We start from the raw sequence: 24,470 nt of genomic DNA on the forward strand, positions 1-24,470 counted from the left end.
GGCCCCTTTCCACACGCCCCACCTACCTTTCCCATTGCTGTGAATGCTGTGTGTGCTATGCTCGCACACCTACCATCAACCAAGATGGCAGTGAAGGCTTTCCTAAGGGGCTGATGCCCCGGCTGCCATCTTGGTTCACGGCAAGTAAGTGTGTATGTAGTGTAGTGTGCATGTGTGTTATCAACCAAGATGGCGGTGGGGGAATCAGGCCCTTAGGGAAGCCCCCACTGCCATCTTGGTTGATGGCAGACATGGATGCAGAATGCACAGACAATTGACATGAAGCAATGGGAGAGGTAGGTGGGGTATGTGGGCAGGCGCCGTGGGCCCAGGGCAGGCTGGTGCCACAGGGCCCAATCATGCCTGGTGCTGGTCCTGTGTGTTGTCCATGAATGCACACTGAGGAGCTAGGTGTTCCATTTCATTGCAGCTGTCAATTTTCATTTGTTGTAGTATGAGTCACTGAAGAATTCATCTATGGATTTCCTCTCTTACATCCCACCCTGCCCAGCTCTACTGAGCCAAGGAAGACAGAGTGGGGTGATGACAGACTGAGACAAAAACTTGGGAGTGACACTTGTGGCAATTGCTCTCACGTTCATTTCCTTGCACAGCTTTTTCACCCAGGTCTGCAAGCCAAGCACAGGTTGACCCACATTATATGACAGAATTAGAGTGGCCAGGTCTAAGGTTTTGGCAGGGAGGGGAAATTTAGGTCTTTTCTCCTCTGATGTGGTCCTAATGATAACGCCTCTGAAGAAGAATTGAGGGTGAGAGATTCAGGACAAAGGTACTACTTCTTCACATGGTGCATAGTTAAACTGTGATGAGTTGATGGCCATAAATATAGATGGATTTAAAAGAGGATTAGACAAATTAATGGAAGATAAGGCTATGAATGGCTGCTGTTCATTATGTTGATATATGCTAACTCTAGAGTTGCTGGGGATCATGAGCAGTAAAGTGCTTCTACACTCATTTCCTGCTTGTGGGATTCCCTAGAGACAGCTACCCTGACATTGTAGGAAACAGGATGGTGGGCTAGATAAGACTTTGGTCAGATCCACCAGGACTCTTTTTATGTATTATTATTTTCCTCAGGGCCACAAGAGGAGAAGGTGCTCAGGTTCGGGACATCATAATCACAATGACAAGTTTTTAAACTCAGGGCCATCAGCTAGTCTCAGATCTCTACTTTTGAATTTTGGGTCAAGGAGTGTGGCAGTAGTATATTTTCTTTAAAAAAACTTCATATTTCACTAGGAACATAGGAAGCTGCCGTACACCAAGTCAGACCATTGGTTCATCTAGCTCAGTACTGTCTACACTGACTGGCAGTGGCTATCCAGGGTTTCAGGCAAGGAGTCTTTCTCAGTCCTAACTGGAGATGACAGGGACCTTCTCATCATTCTAAAATGACAAGGCCTTTTCTTCTTTCTTCTTTCAGATCTACAATTCTTACATTTTCCTGGGCCTTCATTTCTTTAGGTTCTGCCTTTTTACCACTTGATCACATCCCCAGGTTCTATTTAGGTAACAGATTTTTAAAGAGTTGGCAGTCCCTTGATATCATGAGATACCTCCTCCCCCAACATCATTGCCCCATGAATCTTAGGGCTTGGGTCGCTGGAGACCTAGCAACTCTAGCCAGTACCTGCCCCAAGATTTTTTTTTAAAAAGCTTTTGCTATTAATTTCATTTTTGCCAGAGTATACTAGGCCCCACCCACAGGCCCCACTCCCTGGCCCCACCCAGAAATCAACCTTTTGAAATAAACAATTGGAAATCCTGTTTAATAGTTTGGGTGGTATTCAATGGTAGTCCTACTCAGAGTAGACCCGTTGAAGTTAATAGACATGACTAACTTGGGTTCATGTATTCAGTGGGTCTGCTTTGAGTGGGATATAGTTGAGTACAACCTTTTGTTTTTTTAGTAAAACAAGTATAATAAACACCACATGATTAGAATTGTATGAGAGGAATGAGTACAAGTGTGCTAGCTCCACTCCCTCTTGCCATCCTCATTACCCTCCATGTGTTGGAGACAAGGAAGGCTCCTACCCTGCTCATGTATTCACCAGCATGATTTAGAGCCCTGGAAGATCAGGTCTGTAAAATCATGCCAGAAGCCTATGTGAACAGAAAAAAGTTCCTGCTTCAGAAGTTAACCCATCTATTTGTGGGGGCTGACAGGGAGGGAGGGGAGGGGCAATGTCACAGAGTTAGCACACTTTTCCTCACTGTTCTTCCTCACGAGACGGATAAGAATGCCTGAATAGGGCGAAAGGAAGTAACAACACAAGCAAACATACCGATCACCATCTCTCAGTGCTTTCATTTGCTTTCCAATTATGCATGCAAACAGTGGACCTGTTCTGGCATCCGGAAGCATGTTTTCTACTATACCTCCTAACCAGACATCAATGTTGTTGGGGTTTCCATATAGTTCCATTATTTTTTCGATGATCTTCCTGTTCTCTATTGCTTTTGTCAGGTCACTTTCTGTCCTTAGTCTCGGCAAGTCACAGAATTCTCGCCAGTCATTGTAACCTATAAATATTGCATTCATAGAATGAATCAAACAGCTTTAGAACAGGAGCCATCCTTACTGTGCCAGCTGTGCTTGATTTCTAAAATGCTTGGCCCAAACCTACCTGAAGTGATCATCTTTGACCTGGGAGCCCTTCACCCTAAACTAGAATATGTGGGGTGTGAGGATTAGTGCTGAAAAGGGCATGGCATCTTCATTATTACTTGTGGGCTTCTGGTGAGTTTCATGGCTATGTGGGGATTCGAACCCTGGTCTCCCAGGACGTAGTACAACATCTTAACCACTACGCCACACTGGCTCTCACATCTTCTCATGAGTTCAGGGCAAACTGAATCCTATCAAACTAAATCTTCATAACAATTTTGTAAGTAGATTAGGCAGGCAGGTAGGTAGGTAGGTAGGTAGGTAGGTAGGTAGGTAGGTAGAGAGACTTGGCGAAAAATCACAAAATGAGCTTCATGGCTAAGTGGGGATTTAAGTCAGGCCTTCCCTATCTAAGTCCAGTGTGCTATCCATACACCACATTGGACTTGAGCCTTGTTTCAAATTGAGCTGTGTGAGCTAGTAAATGAATGCTTGATACAGGGTGTGTTTTATACTGCACCAGTAAAACTTTACAAACCATTATGATATTCCAGCATTGCATAAATAAAGGGCTCAGGGTTTTTTCTCTCTCTTTTTAGACTTTGAACTCTCTAGTCTCTCTGACTGTTTTGTGTATGGCCATGAAAATTGAGAGTGTTGTTAAGCAAGCATTTCTGAGTTCAGGACTATAAGTTTTGTAAGGTTTTGTTTTGAAATGAGTTTATGGGAAGCATCAGAATGGCATGGGGGTATTTTCAATTTAACATTGCGGAATGTGAAAAATCCACGCTGGCTATAGTATACAACCACTCTTGTGGCTGTATAATGTGATTTTGGTGCCATAGGAAAATACATAATTTATTTATTTACGTATTTACATACTGCACTCTTGCAAAATATTAGGGCAGCAGTGTACAACCACATAAAAAAACCTTTAAAAGGACAGGACAATTATTATACAGCCACAAGAGTAGCTGTATACTGTAGCCAATAGGGATTTTTCACATTCTACCATGTTAAATGAAAATACTCCCCACACCCCTTTCTGGTGCTTTCTGTAGTCCCAATTCAAAACAAAAGCTTACAAGTCTTATACTGTTGGATTCAGAATCGCTTGCTCTACAACTCTGAAAGTTTTCTTGGTGATACACAACCCCCACACGGAGAATCCACAGGTTAAAGTGAAAAACAGGAGAGAGAGAAACAAGAAGCTGTTTGGACTTTTTTCTTGAGAAATTCTCATAATCTGTTGAAATTCATTAAAAATCAGAGATGACTGTAAGGTATCTCTAATCAAATCCCTGAGCTTGCCCCAAACACAGACCTTCATCTTCAGTAGGTTTAAAGTAAAAAAAAAAAGGGCATGGTTTGCTTTTTATTAACAGATTAAACAATGCATTACCGTGGGTTATAACATCACGCAGGCACAGTAGAAAGCAGTTCTTTTGTTTCACTCCCCTCCCCCCTCCCCTTCCATTTACTTGGAGGAAGCAGGGGAAGTCTGCTCCTGTGATTGGTGGGCAACAGACATGTGACTCACACTGGCCTTCTGCTGAGCTCTTCCCTCGTGCTCTGTGTAAGGAAGCACGAGGGAGAGAGAAAAAATGGCCGGTGGAAGGAGAAAGTCAGAGGTTGTCAATGTGCTGAACTGGTGCCTGGCTGCGACAATGGACTGGATGAGGGCTAATAAACTGAGGCTCAATCCAGACAAGACTGAGATGCTGCTAGTGGGTGGTTCTTCTGACCAGATGGTGGATGTCCAACCTGTTCTGGATGGGGTTGCACTCCCCCTGAGGGAGCAGGTTTGTAGCTTGGGGGTTCTTCTAGAACCATCTCTGTCACTTGAAGCTCAGGTAGCCTCGGTGGCACGGAGTGCCTTCTACCAACTTCGGTTGGTGGCCCAACTACATCCCTACCTGGACAGGGATTACCTGGCTTCAGTTGTCCACGCTCTGGTAACCTCCAAATTAGATTACTGCAATGCACTCTACGTGGGGCTGCCTTTGAAGACGGTTCAGAAACTGCAGCTTGTGCAAAATGCAGTGTCCAGATTGGTAACAGGGACCAGACGTTCCGAACATATAAAACCGATTCTGGCCTGCTTGCATTGGCTGCCTGTATGTTTCCGAGCTCAATTCAAGGTGCTGGTTTTGACCTATAAAGCCTTACATGGCTTGGGACCACAATACCTGATGGAACGCCTCTCCCAATACGAACCCACCCGTACACTACGTTCAAGATCAAAGGCCCTCCTCTGGGTGCCTACTCCAAGGGAAGCTCGGAGGGTGGCAACAAGGGAGAAGGCCTTCTCAGTGGTGGCCCCCAAATTATGGAATAATCCGGTGATGAGGTGTGCCTGGCGCCAACACTGTTATCTTTTCGGCGCCAGGTCAAGACTTTCCCCTTCTCACAGGCATTTTAGCATCTGTTTGAAATTGTTTTTATATTGTTTTAAATTTTAAAATTATGTTTTAAATTGTTATTAAAATATGTGTTTTAAATTGTATATTTGTTTTAATGTTTTTGATTGCTGGAAACCACCCAGAGAGCTTCAGCTATGGGGCGGTATACAAGTGCAATAAATAAATAAATAAATAAATAAATAAATAAATAAAGGGGCTTCCCTTCTGCCCAGTACCCACCCACCCAATCTACTCTCCCTGCCCCTCCCTGCCCCTCCCCCAGGTCAGTGTGACCTGGGAGACCAGGGTTCAAATCCCCACACAGCCATGAAGCTCCCTGGGTGACCTTGGGTCAGTCACTGCCTCTCAGCCTCAGAGGAAGGCAATGGTAAAACCACCTCTGAATACTGTTTACCATGAAAACCCTAGTAATAGGGTCAACGTAAGTCAGGATTGACTTGAAGGCAGTCCATTTCCATTTCCAAGCATGATTGCACAGAAACAAATCCCATTGAACTCAAAAAATATGCAAACAATCAAACCCACCCTCCCTTCTCCTCCCTCCTATTCCCTCCCTCTTGCCTCTTCCCTCTCCCTTCCTTTCCCCCTCCCTCCCTATCCCCAACCCCTTCCAATCCCCTCCTTCCCCTTCCCTCCTCTCCTTCCTCCTCCCCATGGTCAGTTTTGCCTATCTTAAGCATGATTGCACGGAAGTAAATACCATTGAACTCTATAAGCCTGCAAATGATCAAACCTGCCCTCCCCTCCCCCTTCCTTTGCCCCCTCCAATACGGTCCTTCCCCCTTCCCCTCCTCCTCCCCCATGGTCAGTTTTTCCTATCCTAAGCATGATTGCATAGGAGTAAATCCCATTGAACTCAATAATCATGCAAATGATCAGACCTGCTTTTTTCCCCTCCTTCCCCTCTCCTCTCCCTTCCTCCTCCCCTCCCTTCTTCCTTCTTCCTCCTCCCCTGCCCACTCCAGTCCTCCCTCCCCCCAGTCAGTTTTACCTATCCTAAGCATGATTGCACAGGAGTAAATCACACTGAATTCAATAAACATGAAAATGATCAAACCTGTCCTTCTCCCCTTCCCATCCTGCCTGCTCCCATCTGAGTCCTCCCCTCTGTGTTTCCTCCCCTCATCCCCTGTGGTCAGTTTCACCTATCCTAAGCATAATTGTAGGGGAGTAAATCCCATTGAACTCAATAAGCATGCAAATGATCAATGCATTCTCAGCAAACTTGGACAGGATCCCATTTCTTACCTCCTGAATTAAAAAGTAGAGAAATTCACTAATAGGCAAAAAACCTTGCGGTTTAAGAACGTACCTATAGCCCACAGATATATAATAATAATAAAATTTTATTTGTTAGTCGCCTATCTGTCCGAATTAACGGACACTCTAGGCGACTTACAGCAACATGATAAAATACAATAACAATCCAGAACACAATTATCCATTAAAACTAACATCAGAACATCAAGTAGTACATCAAAAGCTAAGCTACCCCAAAATTCCTATAGGCCTGCCTGAATAGCCAGGTCTTAAGAGCTCGGCAAAAACCCATCAGGGAGGAGGCATGTCGAAGATCATAAGGGAGAGAATTCCAGAGGGTGGGGGCCATAACTGAGAATGCCCTCTCCCTGGTCCGCACCAGCCTAGCTGTTTTGACCGGTGGGACCAAGAGGAGGTCCTGTGTGGCTGATCTTGTAAGGCGGCCTAATTGGTGATACTGGAGGCGGTCCTTCAGATAAACTGGGCCGAAACCATATAGAGTTTTAAAGGTCAATACCAACACCTTGAATTGGGCCCGGTAAACTACTGGTAACCAGTGTAGATCTACCAACACTGGGGTGATGTGATCTCGGCGATGGCTATGCTTAATTTATTTTATTTATTTTATTTATTTAATTACATTTTTAAACCGCCCTATAGCAACAAGCTCTCAGGGCGGTGTACAAAAGATAAAAACAGGTTAAAACACAAATAAACATGAAAACAATACAGTATAAAAAAATATATAAACAAAATTAAGGCAAAGACAAATTAAAGTAGAATTTAAAATGCCTGGGCAAAGAGGTAGGTCTTTACCTGGCGCCGAAAAGATAACAAAGAAGGCGCCAGGCGTATCTCGTCAGTTTCTATCAAACTTTAAAGAGCAGGGAAATTGGGCAGCTATAGTGAATGCGCCAGGGGAGCAGGAGACCTGAACACCTCTCTGAGATACTGGACTGCCCTACAAATTTGTCAGAATGCAAACACCATTTGGGTTGGTCTTTCACAGTCCAATCCACTTGTTGTGTAGCTTGCAAGAATTTGGTAACATGTGCCTCTGAGCATATGGTGCCTGTGGCACTCATTAAAGTTCTTGCAGCTTGAGTAGGAGTGGACTGGGGAGGCCTCCCTTCTCACTTAAGGGTGTGGTAGACGGAAGAGGTGGAATTAAGGCCAACTTGAATCCCCCTGCGGGGTAGGCTCACCAAGGATGAACAGGCCTAGAAACCTGAAGGAGGTTGGTGGGATTTCCCGTACATGGTCTCATTCTCCTATGCAGCTCAGTTAGGTTTACAATGTTTTACATGTGGCCCTAGTTACAACCCATACATTTGTGTCTTGCCTCTTTATGTCTGGTTCCTATTGCAATAGGCTATGTTCTCGTAATAAAGATAAAACCTTGTACTGTGTGAATAATATGAATAATTTGTAAAAGGCTTGGAAATTGATACAGAAAAACTGAAGCTGAAAAAGTGTTGATTTAAATGTTTTTAATGGCTTAAACTACGCGGGAAAAAGGGTTGGCAAGAAAAGGATTCTCAACTGCTACTGAGATTAAATAAACAACTGTAATGTGTTGATTACTAACTGACAGATTAATATTACATTCTGATAAGTTTGTTGGGTTGTATCCAGTGGTGACTTTGCCTTAGTGGACAACACTTCTGCTTCTATAAGTTGGGGTGCCTAATAAATGCTGATCCCCTGCGACCTACTGCAGCCCTCTGCCCCACATCCCACACTGTTCTGGATGGCCCCACAACCCACCAGAGCAGCTTTATTGTTATGTGCCTTCAAGTCGACTGCGACTTATGGCGACCCTATGAATCAGCGACCTCCAAGAGAATCTGTCATGAACCACCCTGCTCAGATCTTGTAAGTTCATCCGGAGCAGCTGGTGTGGTCATTAAATAGGTAGGAGAGATCAGCAAAAGTGGGGAACCTCCAGCCTGTGGGCCTAATCCACCCCACCAGGCCTCCTCATTTGGCTTGTGAGGCTATTTCAGGCAAGCCATACCCACAGGCCTTGCACCTGATGTCATAAAGGACTTCAGGTGTGGGGCACGTAATACAGGGGTTTGCCCAAAGGGGCTTTGCAGGTACTGCTCATCAGCAGTGTTTTCCAGCTAGGGATGAGAGATGAATTCGATTCAGTTTGCATTCATTCATTCATGATTTGATTTATATCCCACCCTTCCTCTCAGCAGGTGCCCAGGGCACCATTTGAAGGCGAATGTATCAAATCCTCACTTTCCAAAACAGCATGAAAACCAAAACACAGCCACCCTTCAGAATTTTGTGGTACAGTTCTCTAATTCAACAATGTGTACAAGAATGTGTATATTAGAGGAAAGGGTGCATAAAAATGAATATATTGGTGAGAATAACATTCAAAATTGCATATTAGGAATAATTGCTTGCAGAAATGGGCAATTAACTAAAACTGTACACAAAAATGTGTTTATTCACTAATAGGCAAAAAACCTTGTGGTTTGAGAATGTACCTACAGCCAACAGATATTTCTATCAAACTTTAAAAAGCAGGGAAATTGCTCAGGGGCACATGTTACCAAATTCTTCCAAGCTACACAGGAACTGGGTTGAACTGTGAAAAACCAAGTCAAATTTTGTTTGCATTTTCACAAATTTGTAGAGCAGTACAATATCTCAGAGAGGAGGTCAGATCTCCTGCTCCCCTGGTGCATTCGCTATAGCTGCGCAATTTCCCTGCTTTTAAAAGTTTGATAGAAATATCTGTTGGCTGTTGGTACGTTCTCAAACCACATTTTTTTTTTTTGCCTATTAGTGAATTTCTCTACTTTTTAATCTGGGAGGTAAGAAATGGGGTCCTGTGCAATTTTGCTGAGAATGGATTAATCATTTGCATGCTTATTGAGTTCAATGGGATTTACTCCCCTGCAATCATGCTTAGGATAGGTGAAACTGATCATGGGGGGGAAAGGAGGGAGGGCAGAGGGGAGGAGGAGGGCAGGTTTGATCATTTGCATGCTTATTGAGTTCAATGTGATTTACTCCTGTGCAATAATGCTTAGGATAAGTAAAACTGACCACAGGGGAGGAGGAAAAGGGGGAGGGAGGGCTAGAGTGGGGAGGGGAGGAGGAATGGAGGAGAGAGGTGGAAGAGGAAGGGACAGGGAGGGGAGGGACAAGAGGGGAGGAGAGGGAAGGGTAAGGGGGTAAGAAAGGGGAAGGGGAGGGTCAGAAGGGAGGGGATAGGAGGGTGGAAGAAGGGAGAGAAGGTTTGATCATTTGCATGCTTACGGAGTTCAGTGAGATTTACTCCCATGCAATCATGCTTAGGATAGGCAAAATGACCTGGGGGAGGAGCAGAAAGGGGGAGGGAGTGTGGGAAGGGTGGAGGAGTAGGGAAGTGAGGAAATTGGGTGAGTGGGCACTGGACAGAGAGAAAGCCCTTTTCCTTTCCAAAATAAAAACGCTGTTAACAGTATAACTATCGGGGGGGTTCCCCCAACTTTTTATTCTACAGCAAACACATGTAGTTTCTGACCCAAATTTAAACCAAAGCTGTCCCCTGATTAGCCAAACCAAACAGCTGTGAGTCTGGCTTTTAGAACACTGACAGCTGGTTCTTACTGAGCATGCCCAACGCTATAATAGACTTCAATGGCAATTTTCTTAAATTAATTAAAGATCAGCTAGGCATTTTTTTAAACTTTTAAACTGCAGAAGATGAAAGTCAGAGTATGCGCAAGGTCAGTAAAAGGATTACAGATACCCTGCGAACATGGCTGATTTTTTAATTAATTTCAACAAATTATGAGAGCACTGACAGAAAAAAGTCCAACAGCGGTCTGGATTTTCCCCCTCTTGTTTTGCCCTTGGAACTCTAGATTTTCTCTGAGTATTTTGTCTATCGCCATGAAAACTTAGAAAGTTGTTAAGCAAGTGTTTCTGAGTTCAGGACTATAAGTTTTGTAAGATTTGTGTTGAAATTAGCTTATGGGAAGCAGCAAAACGGCATGGGGTATTTTCAATTTAACATGGCAGAATGTGAAAAATCCATGCTGGCTATAATGTACAGTCACTCTTGTGACTGTAATAATTAGGAAAGATTTGCACTAAAATGGTGATGAATTTTTGAGGATGTTTTTTAAAAATGGCATATCGCTGCAGAAATGTGGAGATGTAAATTTAAGAATGGAAAAATGAGAAACTGAGAGAACTGAAATGGAGATTTTTTCCACCTCTATTCCCAGCAAAGCACTTTGTGCGCTCCACAAACACCTAACAGCCAGTTAGTTGTTGGGAGGTTTGGACATGCTGCGCAAAGTGTTTTGCCAGCCCTATGCTTGGCACTTGGGAAACGTTGAGCACAAAGCCTTTTCATAGCACTTCCAGAGTTGCTGGTTGTCAGGCATGTGGGAAGCCCCCTGCAAGGCACTTTGACAGATATCAATCACCTGACATCACTGACAGGTGGGTTATCCCACCCACCTGCCAAAGTTAGCCTGCGGGGGTCAGGAGGAGATAAGGATTGTGTACCCAGGCTGAAAAGGTTCCTAAACCCTGCACAAACAAAGCCATTGTTAGATATATCCCATTATTCTTAACCATGAAGAAATTCTTACTATAGCCATGACTCATCATGCTTGATATCTTAGAGGAATTAAAAAATCACTATATTCCATTATATTAATAATAACTTACTCTATAGTATAGTATATTGTAAGTTACCTCGAGGCGTTGGCACAGACAATTCAATAATAATAATAATAATAATAATAATAATAATAATAATAATAATAATAATAATAATAAATAACATTATATAACATCATCAGAAGAAGAAAAGGAAGAAGAGGAAGAAGCTACTACTACTACTACTACAATATTTTTTGAATAAAGCAATAGACCTGGGAGTCCATGATCACGTCCTCGCTGTAAATCTAATGATGCTAAATCCAATGAATCTTTATTAGACAATATGAAGAGCTTCTTTGTTAGCTCATCATTCAGCAGCTGATCTTGTACTTGGAGTTTTGCGGCAGTTGCCAAAGTTCCTCTTAGCAAGGGATCCAATCCACCTTAGAGCACAAAGATAAGGTAACGAAGATAAGGGAGGAGAGAGGTGAGACGCAGGGCCTCTCCATCAGCTCTGCTGAAAAGCCAACTTTTGGCTTCTCCTCTCCTTGAAATCTTACAATCCCACCTGGTCATGCCAAGAATTCCATTGTGAAGAATGAGTGCCTGAGTTTTCTTTTTTTCCTTCTGCCTCCCAATCCCCATTTCGTGTCACGCCTTTTACATTATAAGGAGCAAGGACTGTCTTGTTACTGACATCTAAACGCTGCTGTCTCTTCCTTGATATTTTTTTTGTTGCTGAGGAGTGGCATAAAAATAAATAAATAAATGTGTGAAGCCACATATTCAGCACTGGTGCATCCAGTTTTATTACAAGTACAAATTCCTCGATTTTCATTCAGCCAGCTAAGGAATTGGGATAGGGTGATTACTGGCATAAGTCCTTGATTATCAGCATAAGTCCTCATCAGCATAAGTCCTTAATTTTAATTCAACCAGCTAAAAACCCTTTATTTTCTCTGAATTGTACTTTACCATGTTTTAACATCTTGGCATGGCCTTTTTTTCCTAGTTAAAAAAAAATCCCGCAACAATGATTGAAAGCTGTTAAAATCTTCCATTGAATATTGTTAGCAACATAGGAAGCTGCCTTATCCTGAATCAGACCTTCGGTCCGTCTAGCTCAGTCTGCACTGACTGGCAGGGGCTCCTGACGATACCTGGAGATGCCGGTGGCTGAACCTGGGACCTTCTGCAAGCAAAGCAGATGCTCTACCACTGAGCCATGGTACTTTGTCAAATAATAATAATAATAATAATAATAATAATAATAATAATAATAATAATAATAGCAATGGGTGGTATTCAGTGTGAGCCCCACTGAGATTAGCAGACCCACTGAAATTAGTGAACCTAAGTTAGTCATGTCATTAATTTCAATGGGTCTACTCTGAGAACTTAGTTGAATACAATCCAATATTACTTACATATTTTATTTATAGAATGTATAAAGAAGCAAATTGAGATTCTCACAAAAGAGACAATTACTATTTATAGTATGTTTGTGTTAACACGCTTTTGAATATGTTTTATAATTAGCATTTTTAATAGATTGTATCCAACATGCAGAGCAGACCCACTGAAATAAATGGGCAAGTAAGACATGACTAATTTAATCCCATTGAGTTCAACGGGTTTACTCTGAATTTGACATAGATGCAATCCTATATCAACCTTTTTATATGTTGACTACAAGCCTATATATATTTACTTGGGAATAAGACTCATTTAATAGGACTAACTTCTGAGCAGACATTCATAGGATTGTGCTGTAAAGCTTACTAAAACAAATCATCAAGTGAGAGGTCTGGTTGTTTTTTAAGGTCACAAAAACATTTCAGTCTGTATGTTTCCCCTCAAAACTGCAATTTATTCCACAAGTCTAGTTTATCCAAATAAACTGGACAGAACTGGATATGAAACCATTTTATATAACTTTTTAAAAGGCTAGTCAAGCAGAGAAAAATGCCACAACACTTTTTTATATTCTATTTAAGAGTCTGAACAATTAAATTAAGACAAGATCTTCCTATGTTTTACAATAATCCAGTTAGTAATAACTGCATAACTAAGATGTAATTGCATTAAAGAAATTACCTTCTTTAATGAGTCTCCAGGAGGTAAAAAACACTTCGTGCAACTGAAGATTAGGAAGATTTGGGTCATTCTGATACTGCACATCAAGTCTCTTTATTACTGGATGAATTGCAGCATGACCAAAGCGAAAAGCTGCAGTAGAAAATACATTGGAAACGGAAGGATTGATTGTGGGATCATAGCCATTGTAAGCACCAATGTACTGGTTAAAAGCATCTGAGCCAATAATTTTTGGGATGTAGTCTCTTATGGTAATAATCTGGAAGAAAAATAAGGAAAACCAAAATATTTCACAGGTAGTACTTATAACATAAATATGTTGTAGGAAGCCTACCATTTGTTTGAGGCATCAACTGAACAAGACAAAAAGCCTTGCCAGATGTTTGGGTTGGCCTGGACTCCGTAGATACCAGGATACCCATTAGCAACAAGAGCCAAAAGAGAGCACACTTATTTGCACTCCATGTCATTCCCTGGCTAAAAGACCATACATTTGCTCGAGGGATTCAGTGAAATGAGCTCACCCAGGTGGTTGCAGTTTCACTTCCCAAGAGCAACCACATCACATACTAAGCACCATACAACTTAGGAAGCGTTCCACTGAAATAAGCAACACTTAGTTTCAGGGACAAACTTTAGGATCATGATGTGAGGAGGCTGGAATACCCACTAGATTGTTTTTTTGGGGAGGGGGGTTAATATCAGTATCACTTCCCTATCATGGGGAATTGTGACAGTGGCTATAGTGGCTTTTCTCCGTCAAGATTAGCTTGGCTGTGACTTTTCAGATAGGTGGGGGAAATTAGCCACTGCCAGCCTGGACCGTGCTAGGGGGTTTTCATTATTATCTATGAGCCATGCTGCTGGATCCAGCAAAGATATACTGGTCTTTCTAGATAGATAGATAGATAGATAGATAGATAGATAGATAGATAGATAGATAGATAGATAGATAGATAGATAGATAGATAGATAGATAGATAGATAGATAGATAGATAGATAGATAGATAGATAGATAGATAGATAGATAGATAGATAGATAGATAGATAGATAGATAGATAGATAGATAGATAGATAGATAGATAGATAGAGACCGGAATCCACCTCTATCTGCAGGTTAAGAGTTTAAGGCTGCAATCCCATATATACGGACCTGGGAGTAACCCCCTTTGAACTTAATGGGACTTGCTTTCAAATACACATGTACAGGACTGTGTAGTATAGGAACAGTTTGCTGAGAAAATTGTCCACGAGCTAGAGGGAGCCCCAGCTGACAAAGCGTCAAGGCGAGTTAAGCAGCAGAGCGAGTTCGGCAGCAGGGTGAGGAGGCCAGGGCCCCCCACTCTGCCCTTCTGTTCCCTGACCTCAACTAAACTACAGTCTCCAACCCATTGACGTAATAAACCTCAAACAAAACTATGCAGGTAAGAAGCCAGCAGGGGTGTGGGGGCTTTCCAGTGTTTTGCACAGCCTGCAGCATGTACGACTATCTGCCTGTTGGACAGCAGTCGTGGGTGTGCTCTCGGTGCAATGAGCTCCTGGCTCTCCGGGAACGACTTCATTTCCTTGAGGCCAAGGTAGCAGACCTGGAAAAGCTGAGAGAGGCAGAGAGGTGTGTGGAGGAGGCCTTCAGGGACGTTATAGCTGTGTCCCACTCCAACGATGATAGCTCTCCTGCTATCATGGACAACGATGGTCTCGGGGAAGGAGAGCATCCAGCTGAGGAAGAGGGAAACGATCCCTTAGAAGGGACCCATTCCTTGGGGGATGAGCAGCTATCCTCTCGTGCCGAGGATATATCTCCAGGGGGTGGAGGGATCCTTGTAGTGGGTGATTCGATCATTACGAACATAGACAGTGGGGTGTGTGATGGGCGTGTAGACCGCAAGGTGTTTTTCCTGCCTGGTGCGAAGGTTGCGGATATCGCCCATCGTTTAGATAGTTTGGTAGACAGTGCTGGGGAGGAGTCAGTGGTCGTGGTGCACATTGGCACCAACGACATGGGGAAATGCAGCCGTGAGGTCCTGGAAGCAAAATTTAGGTTGCTAGGTAGGATGCTGAAAGCCAGGACCTCCAAGGTGGCTTTCTCTGAAATGCTACCGGTTCCACGCGCAGGACCAGCCAGACAGGCCCAGCTTTGCAGTCTCAATGCGTGGATGAGACGATGGTGTCGGGTGGAAGGGTTTAGATTTGTTAGGCACTGGGGAACATTTTGGGACAAGCCGGGCCTGTACAAAAGGGACGGGCTCCACTTGAACCAGAATGGAACCAGACTGCTGGCACTTAAAATTAAAAAGGTAGCAGAGCAGCTTTTAAACTGACTGAGGGGGGAAACCCGACAGGAGCTGAGAAAGGTCCGGTTCGGAATAAACCTCCCCCCTGGGATAAAAACCAAAGAAATGATGAAATTTTAAAAGGGGTAGGCCTAGAAGTAGGCATTGTGAGAGCAGGGGCACAGGATATAAATTCAGAAGAGCAAAATTACCACAGGCCAAACCACAAGTGCCCAACACACTTGAAGAGAGACACTGCTTACAACTGCCTGTACGCTAATGCTAGGAGCCTGCGAACCAAGATGGGAGAATTGGAGTGCTTGATCTTAGAGGAGAGCATTGATATAGTGAGCATAACAGAGACCTGGTGGAATGGAGAAAACCAGTGGGATACGGTTATCTCTGGATATAAACTATATCGGAAGGACAGGGAAGGACGTATTGGTAGCGGAGTCGCTCTATACGTGAAAGAAGGCATTGAATCCAGCAAGCTCGAAACCCCAAAAGAGGCAGACTCCTCCACAGAATCATTGTGGGTGGTGATACCATGCCCCAGGAGGGACTTAATACTGGGAACGATCTATCGTCCCCCTGATCAAAATGCTCAGGGAGACCTGGAGATGAGATATGAAATTGAGGAAGCATCCAAACTAGGAAATGTGGTAGTAATGGGTGACTTCAACTACCCAGACATAGACTGGCCGCATATGTGTTCCAGTCATGACAAAGAAGCAAAGTTTCTAGATATTCTAAATGACTATTCCCTAGACCAGTTGGTCATGGAACTGACCAGAGGGACGGCAACCCTGGACTTAATCCTCAGTGGGGACCGGGACCTGGTGCGAGATGTAAGTGTTGTTGAACCGATTGGGAGCAGTGACCACAGTGCTATTAAATTAAACATACATGTAAATGGCCAATTGCCAAGAAAATCCAACACGGTCACATTTGACTTCAAAAGAGGAAACTTCACAAAAATGAGGGGATTGGTAAAAAGAAAGCTGAAAAACAAAGTCCAGAGGGTCACATCACTCGAAAATGCTTGGAAGTTGTTTAAAAACACTATATTAGAAGCTCAACTGGAGTGCATACCGCAGATCAGAAAAGGTACCGCCAGGGCCAAGAAGATGCCAGCATGGTTAACGAGCAAAGTCAAGGAAGCTCTTAGAGGCAAAAAGTCTTCCTTCAGAAAATGGAAGTCTTGTCCGAATGAAGAAAATAAAAAAGAACACAAACTCTGGCAAAAGAAATGCAAGAAGACAATAAGGGATGCTAAAAAAGAATTTGAGCAGCATATTGCTAAGAACATAAAAACCAACAACAAAAAATTCTATAAATACATTCAAAGCAGGAGACCATCTAGGGAGGCGATTGGACCCTTGGATGATAAGGGAGTCAAAGGTGTACTAAAGAACGATAAGGAGATTGCAGAGAAGCTAAATGAATTCTTTGCATCTGTCTTCACAGTGGAAGATATAGGGCAGATCCCTGAACCTGAACTAACATTTGCAGGAAGGGATTCTGAGGAACTGAGACAAATAGTGGTAACGTGAGAGGAAGTTCTAGGCTTAACGGACACTATAAAAACTGACAAATCACCGGGCCCGGATGGCATCCACCCGAGAGTTCTCAAAGAACTCAAATGTGAAATTGCTGATCTGCTAACTAAAATATGTAACTTGTCCCTCGGGTCCTCCTCCGTGCCTGAGGACTGGAAAGTGGCAAATGTAACGCCAATATTCAAAAAGGGATCCAGGGGGGATCCCGGAAATTACAGGCCAGTTAGCTTAACTTCTGTCCCTGGAAAACTGGTAGAAAGTATTATTAAAGCTAGATTAACTAAGCACATAGAAGAACAAGCCTTGCTGAAGCAGAGCCAGCATGGCTTCTGCAAGGGAAAGTCCTGTCTCAGTAACCTATTAGAATTCTTTGAGAGTGTCAACAAGCATATAGATAGAGGTGATCCAGTGGACATAGTGTACTTAGACTTTCAAAAAGCTTTTGACAAGGTACCTCACCAAAGACTTCTGAGGAAGCTTAGCAGTCATGGAATAAGAGGAGAGGTCCTCTTGTGGATAAGGAATTGGTTAAGAAGCAGAAAGCAAAGAGTAGGAATAAATGGACAGTTCTCCCAATGGAGGGCTGTAGAAAGTGTAGAAAGGATCGGTATTGGGACCTGTACTTTTCAACTTGTTCATTAATGACCTAGAATTAGGAGTGAGCAGTGAAGTGGCCAAGTTTGCTGACGACACTAAATTGTTCAGGGTTGTTAAAACAAAAAGGGATTGTGAAGAGCTCCAAAAAGATCTCTCCAAACTGAGTGAATGGGCGGAAAAATGGCAAATGCAATTCAATATAAACAAGTGTAAAATTATGCATATTGGAGCAAAAAATCTGAATTTCACATATACGCTCATGGGGTCTGAACTGGTGGTGACCGACCAGGAGAGAGACCTCGGGGTTGTAGTGGACAGCACGATGAAAATGTCGACCCAGTGTGCGGCAGCTGTGAAAAAGGCAAATTCCATGCTAGCGATAATTAGGAAAGGTATTGAAAATAAAACAGCCGATATCATAATGCCGTTGTATAAATCTATGGTGCGGCCGCATTTGGAATACTGTGTACAGTTCTGGTCGCCTCATCTCAAAAAGGATATTCTAGAGTTGGAAAAGGTTCAGAAGAGGGCAACCAGAATGATCAAGGGGATGGAGCGACTCCCTTACGAGGAAAGGTTGCAGCATTTGGGGCTTTTTAGTTTAGAGAAAAGGCGGGTCAGAGGAGACATGATAGAAGTGTATAAAATTATGCATGGCATTGAGAAAGTGGATAGAGAAAAGTTCTTCTCCCTCTCTCATAATACTAGAACTCGTGGACATTCAAAGAAGCTGAATGTTGGAAGATTCAGGACAGACAAAAGGAAGTACTTCTTTACTCAGCGCATAGTTAAACTATGGAATTTGCTCCCACAAGATGCAGTAATGGCCACCAGCTTGGACGGCTTTAAAAGAAGATTAGACAAATTCATGGAGGACAGGGCTATCAATGGCTATTAGCTGTGATGGCTATGCTGTGCCACCCTAGTCAGAGGCAGCATGCTTCTGAAAACCAGTTGCCGGAAGCCTCAGGAGGGGAGAGTGTTCTTGCACTTGGGTCCTGCTTGCGGGCTTCCCCCAGGCACCTGGTTGGCCACTGTGAGAACAGGATGCTGGACTAGATGGGCCACTGGCCTGATCCAGCAGGCTCTTCTTATGTTCTTATGTTCTTAGGTATTAGCGTGGCAGCAAATTGGCACTCCCCTCCTTGGGACTCACTTGTCTCATTATTGTTCTGGTGAAGCTCTCCACCACCACCCCTCCACCTCCTCTCTGCTTTGCTCTGTGGAAGGGCCAAGGGAGTACTTCCTCAGAGCGAGGCATTCTGGATGAGGTGGCCAGGAAAACACCCGCGGTACCACTATGGTTTGCTGCTGGGGGAGGGTGAGCAACTGCCAGCACAGCCGCTGTTAATGCAACAGAACAGGGTGAAAGTAAGTGCTGGATGAGGGAGAGGAGGAGGAGCAGCAATGGGGGATGGCAGGGGGGAAGAAGAGGAATGAGCAGGGGCAGGGGGGGATACATTGTGGGAAATAAGTGGAGGGCATCACAATCTCTTGTGCACGTCCTGTTGCTTCCTATCTGCTCAACCTGTATATTTGTAAATAAAGAGATAGTGTGGGGCCCATCCATACCTCCTTTTAATCTGCAATCTAATCACCTTAGTGTCCATTAATTTGCCAGTTTCCATATGATGTTCTCCACCATTTCAGACTTTCTCCTAGTTCCCCTACCCTGCTATAAACCAACTGGGTTTTTTTTGTCCTGATTATTAACTGCTCTAACAATTGTAGTGAGAATGTCTTTCCCTGCTTTTTTAATTATGTGTGGATTACTGGGTTAGATTCTCACCCTCTGCCCATGCCTCCTCCTCCTTACTTACAGTTCATTACTGCTTCCAGTACTGACCCAGGACACTTCCTCCTTCTGGCTTCTGTAGCTGTATCGTATTGCTTTTTCTTAACTACTCTTTTGCAATCAAACTTAAAATCAAATGTTTAATGAATCACTTTTCCACTTAAAAATTATTTTGTGATATTATGCTAACAATGGCCAATAAGCTTAATTGAAAACATGGCAAACCTGTACATGCACGATAGTTCAAAAAGTCAGATATATGTTTTTCTGCTGTTCCAGAAAAGTGTGGGAAAGGCAAAGGTGTGACATAATGCAGAAGTGAATTAGACCAAAAAAATTAATGCCCACATGTAATGGATGTGAAAATTCAGGTTTTAAAAGATAAATCCAAGCATGAACAGAACATGTATGGCTCTTGAGGCCATCAACCGAATATGGAAAGTGTGGATTTTGAGGTTCAGTATGGATGGGCCTGTGAAAATATGAAAACTCTTTATAGTATAACCTTACAAAAAAAATTCTGGCCTTTTAAGGTCAGAGAAAAGGGCAGCCAAAATGATCAATGGGCTGGAGCAACTATGTGAAAAGGTTACATTTGAGGCTTTTTAGTATAGTGAAAAGCAAAAAAGGGAGAACATGACAGAGGTGTATGAAATCAGGCCTGGGGTGGAGAAAGTGGACAGGGAAACATTTTCTTTCCCTCTTCCCTTCTCTCTCTCCATCTCCTTTTCTTTTTCTCTGCATCTCCCTTCTCTCCTGCACCCCACGTGGCAATCGGGCTAAAAGGTCATATTTCCTAATTGCTGTGGGGGTGGGGCAATAGTGCATGGAAAGTGGAAATGGACTGCCTTCAAGTCAATCCTGGCTCATGGCGACCCTATGAATAGAGTTTTCATGGTAAACGGTATTCAGAGGAGGTTTACCATTGCCTCCGTCTGAGGCTGAGAGGCAGTGACTGGCCCAAGGTCACCCAGGGAGCTTCATGGCTGTGTAAGGATTCAAACCCTGGTCTCCCAGGTCGTAGTGCAACACTCTAGCCCAGCCTTTCCCAACCAGTGTGCCTCCAGATGTTGTTGGGCCACAACTCCCATCAGCCTCAGCCAGCATTGCCAATGGTCAGGAAAGATGGGAATTGTGGTCCAACAACATCTGGAGGCACACTGGTTGGGAAAGGCTGCTTCTAGCCACTACACCACACTGGCTCTCTATAGTGCATGGAAGGTAAGTGTTAACATGGAAGGTAAGTGTTAACTCATTCTAGCCACCACTCCATGAAAATTGCCCCTAGCAGTACAGAAATTAGGTTTTGGGGGAAAGTCTCACTGATGCAAATGTGAGCTTTTTTCTAAGTCTGATGGCCACTGGAGGGGTGTTTTCAGGATGGCAGGATGCAGGGAGGGAAGGGTTCATCCTTCCCTCCCCAACTACCTGAAAATTGCTTTCTGTGCAGCAATTAGACTTAGGAAAAAAGTCCCCAGTAGTGTAAACCAAAGCTTAATTGCTCCACGGGGGCAGAACCAAGGAACACTCATACTTTAGGGTAGGCAAATTGATGGGGAAAGACCCATTCACCATAAAGAAGATAGTCCAAACTCATAATATCCTTGTGAAAACTCCATTTAGGCATCTTGTTCTCAATTCTCTTATAAGTCAAGGAGCTTTTTTTGCAGGAATCTGTTCTCCTATAAGTAATACTGTCCATATTTTAAGACAACTTGCTCACAAAATTCATTTGATCGGTATAAATGGGACTATCTGCAGACAATTGATAGTCACCTAAAAATCATACAGTTTGTTATATAAATGCTGATGAGTATTCCCCTGGCAAATTCTTTTGATAATGTAATGGGCTTATTGAAGCATATAGAAAAAGCTTATAAGAAATACTGATCAAAAGAGAGGAAATGATACATTGCGATGGAAAATATGAAAACTGGATTGCAGATTTAAGATTGCATTGGACTTAATAAAGCATAATGGGATGAATATGAAGTATAGAGAACTAATAAAATACATGATAGGTCTGATATAATATGCAATAAACTGAACAGACAAATACACTATATACTTGGATATAGTGTAGATTGAAAACTATGGCAGGGATAAAATAGTTTCATCAGATAATATGTTTCAATCTATTTGGGAGGGTGGCAGGGATTTGGCTTTTTTTTTTTACACCAAAAAGGTAAGTTCTGACAAACGACAGAAGATGTGACTCTCTGTAAGCCCTTGCTTTTTGCTCAAGAGAGGCTAGCTTGGCTTCCTTGCCTCATTACTTTCAGCTTTCAGTTATGCTCTTTGCAAATTAGCCATGCTCAGACAGCAAAGCCTGAAACATGATAGATTATTAGGAGGCTGCTCATTTGATTTTAAGGTTCAGTTTTCCTACACGGTGCCTGCCAGATCATTAGACCTGCTGAAAGGTAGGAGGAACGTAGATGCCGCAGAGGCTCATTTGCAGAGGGCAGTTGGTGCTGGAATTTTTCATTTTAATCAGTTGCATCAGTGCTGTAATGGTACATAAGCTCAGTGCGGACCCAAGATGTTTTGCTGCCTGAAGTGGAGCCCAAAGAGCATCTTCCCATTGCCCAGGGCCAACGCTTTTCAAAGTCTTGCTGCATGGTTCATATACCAGTTCTTGCCTTCATCTGTCACAGGGATGCAGAATCTTTTTTCAGCGCAGGGGCCACATTTCCTTCTGGGCAACCTACTGGGGCCTCACACCAGTGGTGGGCAGGGACAGAAGCAAAACTAGGCAGAGCAACAGAGGTAAAATTTACCTTTGTATAGTAGGCTAGTTTCTGCACTCACACATCCCTCTCTATCCTCTGTCCAGACAAGCAAAAGACATTGGCATAATTCGAAGAAGGGTTCCAGACAGGCAAAAATACTCAGGGGATGAAGCAGAGCCAGTGAGGGGTGTGGCCTGGGAAAAGGGGGTGTGGTCTAGGGAGAGTTCTGAGGCTCAGATAGAGAGGCCTAGAGGGCTATATTTGGCCTCCTGGGTGTGAGGCTCCATACTCCTTATCTATCAGATGCCATCTGAAGCAGGTTACTTCATCCTGATTCATGAATCCGCCCTTCATAACCTCATCAAAATGCACGCCACTTTCTAAATTGATGGTTTAAGCTGCAATCAAATCCTTCCCCCCTTCCTGGGCTGTGGGAGGTTTGGATTGAGCAGCAGCATCCCTCCACTCACTTCTCACGGCCTACCACCGGCCCCTGCTATAAATGAGGTTACGCTTGCATCATTCCACTGGTGCCGACCTCTCCTTTCTGCCTGCCAAACATGCAGGTGGGCGGAACGCCCACCAGTAATATCCCAGTCGGCACAGCCCAGCAAACAGTCCTGAAATGGGATGTTCCGGGGATGGGGCGAGACTGAGCCGGATCAGCTGGATCCTGAACTGCTCCTACTGCTGGTGCCGGCCAGCATCGGGCTTGATCTGGGCCCGATCACTGCATTAGTCTGAAGCTGTCACAGGGATCGGCTCTGATCTGCCTGCCCTCTGCTGTCACAGCCATAAGTAACTGGGCTGCCAATGCAGGGGTAGCAGGTGGCAGGTTTGGATTGCAGTCATACTTAGAAAGAGTATGTGGACACTCTCTTCTTCCAGGAGCTCATTAATAATGTTTAACACATTAGTAATATTTAACACATTTAGCAATATTGATATAATTATCAATTATATTTAACACATACTGGAGTAACAATAAATGGTTAGGTCCTCAGGCTGTTGTCCAGTCAAAAACCCTGGTAATCTCCTGTTGTTATTTTAAAAAGAAGGATTCAAACTAACTGAAGTTAATTGACACTCCTTCAATGCTAGCCACCTTCCTTATCCAACATATAAAATCTTTCCAGAGTTTGAAATAAGGCTTCATATACTGATGGAGTGAATCACCATAATATCTGGCATTAGGCATTCCTGGTGTGGCAAGAAATCTGGCATGATCTGGCTGTCCCTTTAAATTGGGTGTCAGCATTTTAAGACTCCCGTGACCCCCTTCAAGGCAGAACTACCTGCACTGGGCACAATTTAAGACTCTGTCTTACTACCAAAGGGGAAAAGAAGGACACATCCTTATTCAGCCAGCCTTTGTTGCAAGAAATGGTCTGTACTGTGCCTTGGAGACATTCAATCCTGTTAAGAAAAAAATGCATAACTTTCACCTTAACAATATAATTGTGTGACCTGAATTGATCCAATGTAATGAAGGAAGACAAACAGAATAGAAATTGAGTCTCCTACAAGCAGCAAGCCTCTTCTTCCGTGGGATCATCAGAAGAAGTGCCTTGGAAGTTAAATATGTTTGGGCTGGATGAGCAAATGGAGGACTAGTTTGGCCTTTTATTTTATGAATTAAAGGAGAAACAGAATGAAACTAAGGTTGTGTCTTCAGTAGACAACCTTCCTGATAGACATGCATAAAAAAGATTTGAGCCCCAATGGGAAAAAAAAGAGTTCAAAATGTTAGTATCACTGCAGTACTCAAGAGCTCAAGGCAGATGCAATCCTTCAAGGAACCACCATGTCCAAGAGGATGCCAGCGTGGTTAATGAGCAGAGTCAAAGAAGCTATTAGAGTTGAGAGGGCTTCCTTCAGGAAATGGAAGTCTTGCCCAAATGAGGAGAATAAAAAGAAACACAAAAGAAATGCAAGCAAACAAAGTTACTGGGAAAAGTGTTGGACTCAGAGTGTGGAGATCTGGGTTTAAATCCTTTCTATGATTCCTTAGAGGTGCTTTAGCAGTGAATGTCCTGCATTGGCAGTGGGTTGGACTAGATGACCTTTGTGGTCCTTCCAACTCTATGATCCACCTTTCTGATTTAGTGCTAGTATGTCAGTCCAACAGCATGGGAGTGTCTAAGTGGACATGATCCTGAGACATGTGGGCACTCAAATATCTTTTCATTGTAATGCCCCCCATATATAAAATTGTGATATTGCTGATGTCCTTCACATAGTGTTTTATGAGTGGTGTATAGATGGAACAACAATGGAGCTATATAAATCCTTGCTAACAATATTTTCTGGGGGTGGGGATTGTTTCCAATATTCTTCCTGCTCTCAAAGCATCTAAACCTTTGTTAATATTTCTTTAAAATTTCTATAAATGTCCACAATTTCTATAAATGTTAAGTTTTCTCAATTTCTAGCTTTGCATATTAGTGTAACAAAAAAAAAAAGGGGGGGGACCA

General features: G+C 43.3%; 1 protein-coding gene across 1 annotated transcript in view; it reads right to left on the bottom strand.

The window, feature by feature from the left end:
* Positions 1-24,470, bottom strand: part of TPO (thyroid peroxidase) — a 99,866-nt gene that overhangs the window by 25,959 nt on the left and 49,437 nt on the right. Inside the window, exons 9-11 of the mRNA XM_061626059.1 lie at positions 13,039-13,297; positions 11,214-11,384; positions 2,313-2,550 (exon numbers count right to left, since the gene is read on the bottom strand). Coding sequence (XP_061482043.1) covers positions 2,313-2,550; positions 11,214-11,384; positions 13,039-13,297 — 668 coding nt within the window. The remainder of the gene's footprint in view (positions 1-2,312; positions 2,551-11,213; positions 11,385-13,038; positions 13,298-24,470) is intronic.

The sequence above is a fragment of the Rhineura floridana genome, chromosome 4 (assembly GCF_030035675.1).
Source record: "Rhineura floridana isolate rRhiFlo1 chromosome 4, rRhiFlo1.hap2, whole genome shotgun sequence".
NCBI lineage: Eukaryota > Metazoa > Chordata > Lepidosauria > Squamata > Rhineuridae > Rhineura > Rhineura floridana.